Below are 12,681 nucleotides of genomic sequence, written 5' to 3'. Positions count from 1 at the left end.
GCCTCCGCCCATTCTGCTGTTCACTTTCCTGGCTTCTTCTCCTCCTCCCACTACCATTTTCCCCTATACCTCCCCATCTGGACACAGCATGGATTTTCCCTGTAAGAACCTCTATTTTAAAAACAGAGATCTGGGGATCCCTGGGTGGCTCAGCAGTTTAGCACCTGCCTTTGGCCCAGGGCTCGATCCTGGAGCCCTGGGATCAAGTCCCACGTCGGGCTCCTGGCATGGAGCCTGCTTCTCCCTCCTCCTGTGTCTCTGTCTCTGTCTCTCTCTCCCTCTCTCTATCATAAATAAATACATCTTAAAAAAATAAAAATAAAAACAGAGATCAATGACATAAATGTTCTCAATCACCTCTAAAGAATAAGCTAAAAAATGAAGAAATCAGAATTTGCAAAAAAATAAAATAAAATAAAAATAGAAGCCTGAACTTGGGGTTTCTAGTTGTACAGATGGTATGATGTGGCCCGCTATACTCCCTCATTCTTCTTTGTATTTTGTTTGCCTTAACCTTATCAACATGTTAACTGTTGGGGAAAAAAAAAGTCAGTGGTGGTTTTGATTTTTTCCTTCTTAACAGGTCTCAAAGGTCTACTATTAACGATTCCCATCCATGGAGTTAAAAGAGCAGAGAGAGATCCGGAATGTGTTAACTTTACTTGAGAAAAGCTGAACATAAGCCAGAAAGAATATATAATGTATGTGAGTCTCATTAAGCTGTCATTACTTGGAAAGATAGTTTCCAGGCAAATAAACACCCAAATCTCACTCTTGCAGTTCCTTCTGAATAACACATTCAACTCAAATCTCCCATCCTCACACATTCTGTTGACTTCAAAGAGAATTATGAGTGAACAAGAAAATGAGAATCAGGTAGGGCAATTATAATTCTGAAAAAGAAAAACATGCAACATTGATTGGATTGCTCAGAGAAAAAGAAAGCCATTCTCCTTCAATATATTTAACTACTCAAAAAGCCAAAGTGTTCGGGGGTCTGAATTTTTGTTGCTTTAAAAATAAAGCAGAATTGGGAAACATACTTTCACACGACCCCCAAAGTTGAGGGTGTAACTTGATAACATTCACCATTTTTATTCAACTTAATTTTCTGAATGCTCTCTCTATACCAGATACCCTGTACCAACTGGTCAATTCAACAGATTATTCAAAAGCTGTGCCCCCAAAGCTCAGTGCTTAGGCTGCCCAGGGAAACTGTTATTAGAGTTCCAAGTTTTGTGTGACTTTAGTCAATTTGATAATAATAAAACTAGCAGTGAAGGAATACATTTTGTATCTAGAGGAGAGGATAGACTAGGACAGATGTGAAAGAAAAGCTACTCCATGAGGATAACCTATATTTATGCACAAAGGGATTAATACTTCCTCTTCGGAGGAAGAACCCAGGTGGGCCACAGGCCATGCTGCTGGATATCCTGCAGAGCCATAAAGTCTGTCTTGAAGGTTAGGGAACTAACTGGCCCTACTAACATTGTCTAATAATACTCTTCTCCATAACTTTCTTTAGTCTACCTCCCAAGTATGTATCACCTTCCTGAGGTAACTTGGCTCACATTTCTCTACACAGGTAATGGGGAGGAGATCCTTAAATGTGATGCGACAAGAACTGTTAGAGAGGGCTGGAGTCTACACCAACTGTGGGAGTTTCAGTTTAACAAAGGTGGAGGGCATGACCTTGGCTGGGCCATGACTTACCTTCAGAAAATGAAATGAGATAATGACTATCTAGTCATGTGGGGTGTCTTCAAGGGAATAGAGACTTCAAACAACAAAAGGATATTGGGCCACCAGGGCTGGGCAAAGCTGGGTATTTGGCATAAAAACACAGTGCATCATAACAAAGTCGTTTAAAACAGAATCTGCAGGGGGAAGAAAGCAAAGCGGAAAAAGAAATTAGGTTTTTGCAGAAATCTTGAGCAAGAGTATCTTATTCATTTGTTCTTGGTCAATGGATCTTATCCATTGGCTTGGGAGATTGTGGTTTTACCGTACAGAGAGGCACTGCATATGAAAATAATAATGTTCACAGAGCTTGAGATCAAAACTCAATTTCTTAAGGCAGTGAACAAATAGTATTTTTGAAAGAGACTGGTTTTACAAATAGCACTGGTCACCTCAGCCACAACGTATATTAAAAAATACACAGAATTAAAGAGCTACCCATGGGCAGCACCACGTGTGCAGAATTAACACATGGTCATTTCTTTGTCTGCATTACACCCTATGACTTTTGTCAACATCTGTTTTCCTTTATGTCGTTTCCACCCCTTATTTCCAGAGGGAGCAATGAAAGATGAGAGGATGATGGAATTCTAGAAGAAGGAGGTGATAAGACCAGAAAGTTGATGAGGGACACAAAAGCAGGACAAGATAAAAAGGACAAGATAAAGGCTACGGGCAGTGACTGAAGCAAAACAATACAAAACAAAACAAAACAAAAGCTTTCTGGTACATTAAGATGGTGGCTGAGGTTTGTCAAACGCATGGACCTTTTCAAATAGAAGATGGTAAGAAATGTGAACATTTTAATTGAATCTATTAGATTTCCAACGTCTATGTTTTAAATTAACTTCTATTTAAAAAATTGAGATATAACTGATATGTAACATTGTGTATGTTTAAGGTGTACAACGTGTTGGTGTGATATATTTATATATGACAGTACGATCGCCATGCTAGCATTTGCTAACACCTCTATCAAGTCACATGATGCCATTATACTCATTTACAGATAAGTGATGAGTAGAAACCCACTTGGTATTATCAGTTAATTGAGTCCCATTATTCAGTCCCAGGGAAGAAGCAGAGAAGGTGTTAGACAAGCTGTATGGAACTTTTCCCCTGAAGTACAAAAGGATTTTGGCTTTGTCTAAGTTTAACCCAGGGGTCACTTTTATAAAATTTATAAATTCTGGAGATGGGGGGTAATTCTTGCTTATAGGAATCCCAAAAGAACTATGCTATATAGTAGTTTAAATTTTGCTAAAGCAGAGATTTGAGTGGGGACTAGCATAGTAACCACCTAGCACCACATTTCAATGTGGCTTTCTTGTTCTCTACTCATAGGCAGTTACCTCTTGAGAACTGACTTAGAAGATCACTTCCTACTAGAAAATAATTTTCTCAAGTCACTCAGTGACTAACGCCGATCACAGAAGTAAAAAATTTAGAAAACTGATAGGTCTGAGGCAAAAAACAGATGTTTTGGTAAATTAAGAGAATGCACTGTCAGACCCAGGGGTGTTTATTTCTATGACGAAAACCAGTTTCACTGTCAACTCTGACATTTCTCACTGTATTTTAAACCCAGAAATGCCAAGGTCTCCCTCTCTACTTCTTTATCCGTGTTTCATGGACCTGTACTAGTTACTTTTAGTGCCCAGGATGAATTGTGTAGAAAATTCATATTTTTTATTATGAGACAGATACTGATAGATTCTTTATCTCCAAGCCATGAACATTACTTGTGAGAAAAACAGAATCAGAAAAATTGCAGAGAATGAAGTTCAATATTAAATTATGATGCAAACCTAGTTCTAACAATAAAAATGGAAGGATTTGGAATCATATTCTACATGCCAGCCACAGAATGCACTGATTTCTAGGCTTCGATTTTTGAAGAAGCAATAATCTAGTCTCCACCTCTTTCAGAGGCGACTTTAAAAGGAAGGATATATTTGTCCTTCATTGGTAGTAAAGCTCTTACAGATCTTTCCTTAGATGCCATAGTCTCTCGTGTACCAGAATCTTCCTTTTCAGGCAATATTCACTTTACAGAATATGCTGTTTCTTGTGCTAGGCAATCACATATTCTGGGCAAATAGTTAATCAGACGGGAAAGATCTGTTATATTTTTCTGAACCCAGGTTCTAGAAATTTGGTTATTTGGGGGTGATGTATGCCTCCTAGAAGCAAGGACTCCCCTTCTAATGGGTCCATTGAGGGTTTTCTTTCTCAAGAAGAGGTTTTTTTTGTTTTTGTTTTTTTTTAGCACATTCTTTTGCTCAGACATCTTCAACCATTCCTCAATGCTTACTTAGCTTTGCACTTAAGACCCTGTAAGACCTGTAGTCAAATCCTTAGACCTTACCTTCCTCCTCCCATTTATATATTTGATTGTCTGGCAGAACCAGACTAAATGGTCTTCCTTACCCATTTCTAGGTCAATACTCATCTTGTCTTTCAGTATGGAAGGCTTTGTCCCCAGTCTCTAGTTACTAGCCCCAGCCTTCCTGTAGGGCCACTTCAAAGGCTATATTCTCCATGACACTTTGCCTGGTCCCCTCAGCTAGTCCCTTCCTGAAGTACTGACCGCATTCTGCCTTACGTTCAAGTTATTTGCACATCCCTTTATGTCCTTTAGCAGGTAATAAACTTCCTGAGGACAGGAGAGTAGCTTTTTGGTCCCACCTTGTCTAATCTAAAGTATCCAGCTTTGTGTCTGCCCAACAGGATACTAAACAAATATTGAACCAAAAATGACTGCCCTGGCCTCACAGATTCTGGCTTTTATATGTACTACTCCCCAATTAATTTGCTACATGAAAACAAATCTCAGATAATCTATAAAATGAGAGGCTAGAATGAAGAGATAAAATAAGTAAATCAGTGGCAAGATACTTTTCAGCGGTATATAATAATAATGATGGCTTTACCTTAAGTATATCACAAAGGTGATGGAACTGGGCTTTGAACTATCACTAAATATTTGAGATAAATCTTTGAGCTTCTTTTAATGATAAAATGTTTATCTATGGGCTCAGTGTGCTTAAAATATTAACCTATCATTCTGAGACATCCAGTAACATAGGATTTTTTTTTAAGTTGAATAATGCTCTCCAAAATCATGTATGAGATAGTAACTGAAATGGAGAACAATGTCATAACTCTGAATATGTAGTTTAGTGGTGAAATTCATCTCATTCATCCTCAGATCTCTGTGTCTTAGTATAAAGGACTGGTTCACCGTAAGGCATTATTATAAGTTGAATTCCCCCCGGCCCCAAAAAGCTATGTTGAAATTGTAACCTGCAATACCTAAGAACGTGATCTTACTTGGAAATAGGGTCTTTGCAGATGTAAGCTAAGAAGAGGTCATTACTGTAGGCCTAATTCAATATGACTGGTATCCTTTCTAAAAAGGGGATATTTGGACACAGAGGCAGATGTACAGAGGGGAGACTGTGGGAAAAGGCAGGAAACTCCATGTGAATATGAAGGCAGAGATCAAAGGGATTGCATCTACAGAACAAGGACTGCCAAAGATTGCTGGCAAACCACCAGAAGCTAGGAAAGTGGCATGGAGCAGACCGTTCCTCACAGCCCTCAGAAGGAGCCAATTCTGCTGTCACCTTGATTCTGGCCTTTTAGCCTCGGGCACTGCCAGACGATTAAACTGCTATTGTTTAAACCATCCAGTTTGTTATGGCAGCCCGAGGCACACGTGGTGGTGCTCAGTTACACCCCGGGGCAGCCTACTGTCCACAGCCGAAGGAGCTACAATGCAGACAGAACCATATTACTCTCAGCTGGAACAAGGTTGTGCTTTTTATGCAGACAGCCTCAAATCCTTCATAGAAATAGGTAGGATTTAAATTATGACTGAATGGACGTCCATGGAAGGCTGGCTCTTCCTATTATGTATGAACAAGACTGCACCATCTACAAAGGAAAGCCAGAACTGGGTGGGCAGAGGAGGGTTGGAAGGATTGCTTCCTGACTTGGCCACACAGGAATGCTCTTCTACTGTTAATACATATAATTCCCTCTGAAACTGTTTGGCTACACGCTGAGAATGAATTCAGGAATTTTTTTTTTTTTTTAAACAGTGCCCCGCATAGATTTAATAGGCAGATGAAACTTTCTTGGTGTTTACCTGTTGCTTCATTTAAAGCTGGTTCAAGACGTATTGTTTCTAGAAAATGCTCTAAAATTTTTTCAGGTGTTCCTGACATCACAGTATACCTGGATAAGAAATAAAGATATCATTAGTTTTTCAAAAGTGGGCAAATCATAAATGAATAGCTTTTTACATATCTAAGGTAAGGGTTTTGTGTTTTCTATTTTATTTGATTTTCATGTATTTATTCATGTATTGAGTCTCAGAGAACCGTAATGACTTAACTTATGGCCCATATTCTCCTCATGGTAAGAGATATCATGTACCTTGCCAAAGCCACACGGGAAGGCAGTGAAAAATAAAAAACCCACAAATTGAAGTAGTTCCTAAAACATTATTCTTTTTTCCCTACATGGAACTAAACAAAACTTGGAAAGTGACTCTCGTAGGCTGGGAACTGAGAAACTTCAGCTTTGCTCCGAAGGGAATGGAAAGGAACATGTAAATCACAGGGCACTTCAGGTCAGGCAGGGGGAGACAGTAAGGGGAAGTGACAGTAAACTGGGTTATCCATATATGGGTTATTCGTAGCAAAGTCTCAGTCTCACATTGGATTCCCCTGCCTATTTCTGGAATGCTCTGTCTTTCCCAACTGTACACTGGTATGTGCTTTGGAAATACAGCTAAGAATAAAACAAGAGAAGAGAAAACAAAACCCCAAACACTGATGAGCAAACAAACTCCAGTAGCATCTGACTAGGAAATAAATCAATGGTAGAAAAATCCATAGAATTTATTTTAACGTCAAATACTGTAATTTGGGGGTGGGAGTGCCAGTCATTATTTCAGAAGATCCATCCATGGGTTTCATAAGTCCGCAGGACAGAATTTATTTTTTTAAACTGAATGTGGGTTATTTCAAAGTCCTATTAAAGATGGCAACAAAACAGTGAATGAAAACAACAGGCAAAATCCATTAAGATGATCTGGGTGATCCTATTCTAAAATTCAGACTTTGTGTTTCTGCTCGGAATTTCACTTAAAGCAAAATGACAGGAAGAAAAACAACAATGAAAATAAAACTCCCTTATGTTCAGAGAGCAGTGGTATAATTTGGCTCCAGGAGAACCCAGATTTCTTTGCCTCCTCATCAACACCCTCTCCCCGCGTGCTTGAGACCTTGCAGGAAATGTGTTGAGATGCCAGGAATATCTGCAACGTAGTAATTCTCAGGGTCTTTACCTCCTGCCCAAAGGAGTATAGAAGAGGCAATCCAACATACAGCCATGTGCACAAGCAAACACAGGCTGAGTGGAACAAGCCTGGGACTGAACAAAATAGCAAATACAGGCTCCCTGGAAGGTAGGGTGATCATTACAACGATTATCTGGATTCTCTGTGTGCTTGCGAGTGCGTGTGTGCACTCAGGACCAGAAAGAAGCTGAAGCGTTACATCTTTGAGGAAACCTGGCTTTGGAGCCTAGAGGAGGAAAGGGGAATAGAAAAATAAATAATCTATTTTAATCTAAAAAAATATCACTCCTTTCTCAAAATAAATGAGGTGAAAGACAGGATTTTTTTCCTCTGGTAGGCAATGGCTATTTGAGGAAAGGAGCACCCGCTCCTAGGTCATATCTATAATGACCTTGAACACATAAATGAAGAAAGTGGCTGAGGTCATTCAATAATTTCTGAAATTCATGATTCTTGGGTAGTGCTCACCAGATGAGCTGAAGATGAGAAGCAGCTGACTACATTAATAAGGAAGCAGGTTGGAGAGGGCATTGGCATCTGTTGAGTGTTTACTACGCCCCCAACGGCCAGGTGGGCACTGAACGATGTCCTGCTTATTCCTGCCACTTAAATATTATCTTCATTCTGCAGAGAGAGAAACTGCTCGGCAAGGGGAGGCTGGGGACCCATGATCACAGAGTTCCTAAGTGTCAGGTCTCTGCTGAGCCTGGGCTGGCTTTGGAGCACAGGTGTGTGTGTCGTGGTGCTGAGTACCAGGACGCTCGGGGTGGAGGCTACTCTAGGTACCTGCATGTGTGCAGCTCATTCTGAACGGGAACTTGTCTGCTTCTGAAAACAAGTTTTATTTAAGTAAGAGTAAAAAGACATTGCATAAAACACCCGTTGCTTATATTTCGCAGGGCACTGGGTGGCTGTTGCTAGGAGGCTGCAAGCTCTACCACTGGCTAAATAATGGATATGCCAGTTTGAAATCTGTTCCCTCCTCAAAAGTTTAATTCTGCCTAACATTCTGCTGTTCTTGGTTTGGGCATCCCTTGGCCAGAGTGTAATGTCTGGCCAAAATGAATGAAGACTGGAGGACAAGCCAAGGTAGGAAACTATCACCTCATTAGGGAGAAGCGACATCTCTAACTCTGCCCACCTGCTTAGTCTCGACACCAAGGGGATCTCGGTTTTGCTACCAGAGGCTCCCCCTAGTGGTACCGCTGCTGCAAGTGCCTTAGCCCATCCCCTCCGGCCCAGCACCGCAGAGGGCAGCGCAGGTGCTGAATTCTCTCGGGGCAGGGATCCCTCACCAGGGAGGGCCCGGGAGCTTCTGGCCAGATGTAACCATCTGTGATCCTGCAGCTCGGGGCTTGGCTGAAACATCACGCTATTGCTTTGTTTCAGGCTGGACACTGCCAGACGCCCTCTGCCTGACCTCTCTTTAAAGGAGGGACTTGAATACCAGACAGCATGGCTCTTTCAGTTTATTGCATGAAGGATCTGCTCCGGTCCAAGTTAAAGAGAACCCCAATTGGTTACATTATCCAAGCTGTGGGCTCTTAAGCTCGTGACAGAAAAATCTTTTCCCAACGCCAAGTCTGGAAATGAGGACACTTCTATCTGCACCTCGAACAACAATATAAGATGGGGAGGGAGGAGAGCCCAAAAGAGACTATCTTCCTGCACACAGGATGGAGCTGAGCAGTTGGGTGGTTGACAGTCTAAAGAAAAAGCAACACAGGAACTAAAACAGGAATAGTCACTTCAAAAATCTCTTTCTGGGCACTTGGATGGCTCAGTGGTTGAGTGTCTGCCTTTGGCTCAGGTCGTGATCCCGGGGTCCTGGGATTGAGTCCCACATCAAGCTCCCTGTCGGGGGCCTGCTTCTCTCTCTGCCTATATTTCTGCCTCTCTGTGTGTCTCTCATGAATAAATAAGTAAAATCTTTAAAAAAATCTTTCTTTCCTACTAAAATCACATAACCACAGGGCAGAAGATATCCAAAATGGTAAATGTTTGAGAGCCTCATCGTGAGAGCCTTTATTCATCACAAGAAACATGTCCTGCTATTGATATTTTAATATCACACTGCGAGATGAGTGGCCTGGGCAGTCAGGCAGTTTTGAAAGTTTTAAAATGTATACATAAAGAACTGTTCTGGATTTCTCAGGGGAAAAGTGAATCAGAAAAATGAAACATTATTAGGAGCACCAATGTGGTAACCTTCTTTGAGCTCAAAAGGATGATTTCTGAAAAGACAGAGGCCCTAGAAGTTCCCAAATTTTAAGTCCACCCTTAGACATCATTGTTGGCATATTATCAAAGTTATCCAGAACATCAGGTCAAAATTCATTTACATGGAGCCCCCTTTAAACTCTGGTGTGGCTTCAGAAAACTTAACATGGGAAACAACCCCTTGAGAGAATGGCTTTTTCCTCTTTAGGGAGCTGATCTTGCCTAGTGCATTATTTTGTGCTGACTGATATTTCTTAAATGGTTTGCTGTGAACATGCACACGTTTTTGAATTATATAAGAAATCTGGATTGGTCTACAGAACACAAAAAAGGAGATATAACGGAAATCAGATCCAGGCCTAAAATAAATTGAATACATGGGCTTCTCCTCTTCTGTTCCCTTTAGTTTGAGTTCATAAAAAAAAAAAAAATCTATATTTGGAAGGCGCTCTGAATGGACTATGTTGTAACAAGCAAATGCTTTTGATCATTCCCCCATGGTATGAGAAGGTGAAGGAAACGGGCCTCCAGGGGACTTCTTGGTCAAATGTTTCAAGGTTAAGGAGAATTTTCAAGGCTCACTTTTTCTGGTAGCAAAATTTTCCCGAGATATCTGAGGCATTATTAAAGAATGCAGATTACCACCAAAAGATGGTCTGGATGTAATTAAGCACACTGAAGAAAATCAATGGGGAGGGGCCTAACCTTCACATAAAAAAATGTTTTCATTTTTATCTTCTGTGGGCTGAAAGGATGACTGTTGAAAACATTTGTGTAAGAACATTTTTAAGAATGGATGGTAGTGAAAAATAAAAAAAACCAGAATGAGTTCTGGATGGCAATTTATAGGTCTATAAGTGAAAAAGATAGTTTTTCATATTACCTGTTTTATGTCAGCCCTTTTGAAATATATTGGTCTGCAATGGTTATGTGAGAGTGTTGAGGATACAGTATTTACATCATGTACTTTGCTATTGTAAGCTTCATGGCCGAAAGCACAAAAGCATTGAAGTTGTCAAGCCAGACCTGATGCCAGCTCTACCACTACAAGCCCTGTAACCTTGGGCAAGTAACTTGCTTCTCTGAGACTAAGCTTTTCCCATCCGTTAAAAGGGGTTTGTTGTAAGGATTACATAAAACATGCAAAATATATTATGGCTATTCAATAATATTCTATTTTTTCCCACCTTCTTTGAAAATATGTTGATTCACCCAGATGAAAATGTCTGAGCTTTGGGCTTTTAGTCTAAACGGTAAAAATTCATCAGTTACTGTGAGTAGCCTGATTAAAGGGAACACCCCATTTTTGTGGCAAACAAAAGAAAATTACTTAGGAGGCATTCTCTTTCAGCATGTTATTTGGTGACACTGTCTTTAGCTACAGAATTGGTGTTTCTATTATTCCAAGATTGAAGATTAATCTTTACTTTAAAAACAAGATTCCGCAATCTTCTACAATTTCTTAAAGCTACATTTCCTTGTTCTCCTGTCTTACTATTCAAGTGTTGGTACATTTGGTGGGGAAAAAAGCCTCATGTGAGAAGTTGCAACAAAAGATGGGACTGAACACAGACATCTGAAAAAGGGATCAAGTTCGACAGGGAACCTGAGAGATGGGAAGCAAATATCCTTTTGATGTTAGCAGGACTGAGTATGGATAAGGCCAAATGGATGTTTCTGGGCTACAATCAACAGACTGTCTTATATTTGAAGTCTGCGTTTCCGGCAAAGATGCTCATTCTGATAAGATGAAAACACTTCTCGGGAAATACTACACAGGAAATTCAAATACCAGAGGTTCTCATCACCTCGGGGCCTACCTATCCTTTGCGCTGCCTGGCATTCCTATTTCCATTGTTCTTCCCGTCTTCTGTTCCAAAGCTATTACAGTTGAATACCGTATATAGAGAGCGTCTGTAGAGAAGGGGAACAGTCTCCTCTGAATTAACTCCAGGCAGCACCAAGCTCAACGCAGTGCCAGAAATGGATACATTATCCTCCACAAGATGTGTGATTAGTCAATAGAGAGAAAAAAAAGTCACACACACTGCCGTCTTCCACAAAAAAGGAGAGCATGCTATTGTAGAAATGATGATACCATGTGAAAAGGTTAATCATAGTCTGGCAATTGCAGTGTTGGATGCAAACCTACTTTTGCTGAGGCTGTGAGTTTCCTTGATTAGAAGCCCTGTTCCCTGCTGGGACCTTCTCCAGCACCAAGACATCTTGGTCATGTTCTTTAAGTCTGACTGTATTCGCCTCAACGTCCTGCAAATACAAATTACACCACATACAGATGCTGCTGTTTTCTCAGACAATGAAAAAAATTTCAAATGCTTCAGAAACTCATTTGGTGCTTGTGATGCTAATTGTTGCATCTACAAATTAAGTCATTTTCAAAGTCAGGGCTGGAATGGTCAGAGAGAGGACCAGATGAGGTTTGAGGCATGTGGTTTTAAAACTCTGCTTTTACCCCAGATTCAGAAAAACAGCCAAGTAGAGAGAGGAGTGTGGTTGTGCTCTGAGAAACCTTTCAAAGAGGTGGCATAGCGGGAAGACGGGGAGCAAGTGCCTTATCCTGACAAAAATATGTGGCAGGTTTCTTCATTTTGATTTTCTTCTGAGGGTGTGTCATTTTCATAGGTGTGTACCTTATCTCTCTCATCAAAAGGCTCTGTTTATTTTTTTTTAAGATCTGTTTGAAATGTATTAAAAACATTTTTCAGTTATTTTGGATAATTTTATAAATTGTATCAATAATGATCCTAATCTGATTCTTTCAGTGAATTATTTTTGGCTGAGTTGGAAATTTTGTGTGTGTCAACTTCAAAGAGCTACTAAAGTTTACCTCTAAATTTCAATGTCATTTAAACAATTACATTAAAAATCTTAATGTGCTTTTTCTCATCATTTGGTCCCCACTTTAAAAGAGATCAGTTAAGAGCCAAGTCAAATTCCATGAGGCATTTTTCTCTATATTCTTCAATGGTATAATTCCAATTTAACTCTCCTTGCATTAAGAGATTGCATTCCTAAGACAAACTGTGTTGTCAGAAATTTTGCCACCAAAGGCAAATGCTTAAGGCTGTGTGTGAACAGGTGTTCATATATTAGGAATGGAGAAAGACATTGTAAATCATCATGAAGTAATGCCAAGCATATCAGAAAGCACAGAAACTGCATTTAGGACTTCAGGGTAGGATAGAAAAGGTACTAAGGCTGGGAGAGGCAGAGAAGGGAGTCTGCTCTGTGAGCCAGCAAGGAGGGAAAGAGCAAAGTGATCCTTGAGAGAACCATCTCTCAGGGTGAACTCAAGCTGGGGCAGGGTGGACTGCAGGCCACCTGAG

At 40.3% G+C, this 12,681-nt stretch overlaps 1 protein-coding gene across 15 annotated transcripts in view; it reads right to left on the bottom strand.

The window, feature by feature from the left end:
* RAPGEF4 (Rap guanine nucleotide exchange factor 4) overlaps window positions 1-12,681 on the bottom strand; it is a 284,560-nt gene that overhangs the window by 45,705 nt on the left and 226,174 nt on the right. For all 15 annotated transcript variants that reach the window (XM_041721890.1, XM_041721892.1, XM_041721905.1 and 12 more), the window contains 3 exons: window positions 11,487-11,602; window positions 5,897-5,985; window positions 1,802-1,880 (listed from right to left, as the gene is read on the bottom strand). In XM_041721890.1, coding sequence (XP_041577824.1) covers window positions 1,802-1,880; window positions 5,897-5,985; window positions 11,487-11,602 — 284 coding nt within the window. The remainder of the gene's footprint in view (window positions 1-1,801; window positions 1,881-5,896; window positions 5,986-11,486; window positions 11,603-12,681) is intronic.

The sequence above is a fragment of the Vulpes lagopus genome, chromosome 11 (assembly GCF_018345385.1).
Source record: "Vulpes lagopus strain Blue_001 chromosome 11, ASM1834538v1, whole genome shotgun sequence".
NCBI lineage: Eukaryota > Metazoa > Chordata > Mammalia > Carnivora > Canidae > Vulpes > Vulpes lagopus.
This window is presented reverse-complemented; position numbering and strand designations above follow the sequence as displayed.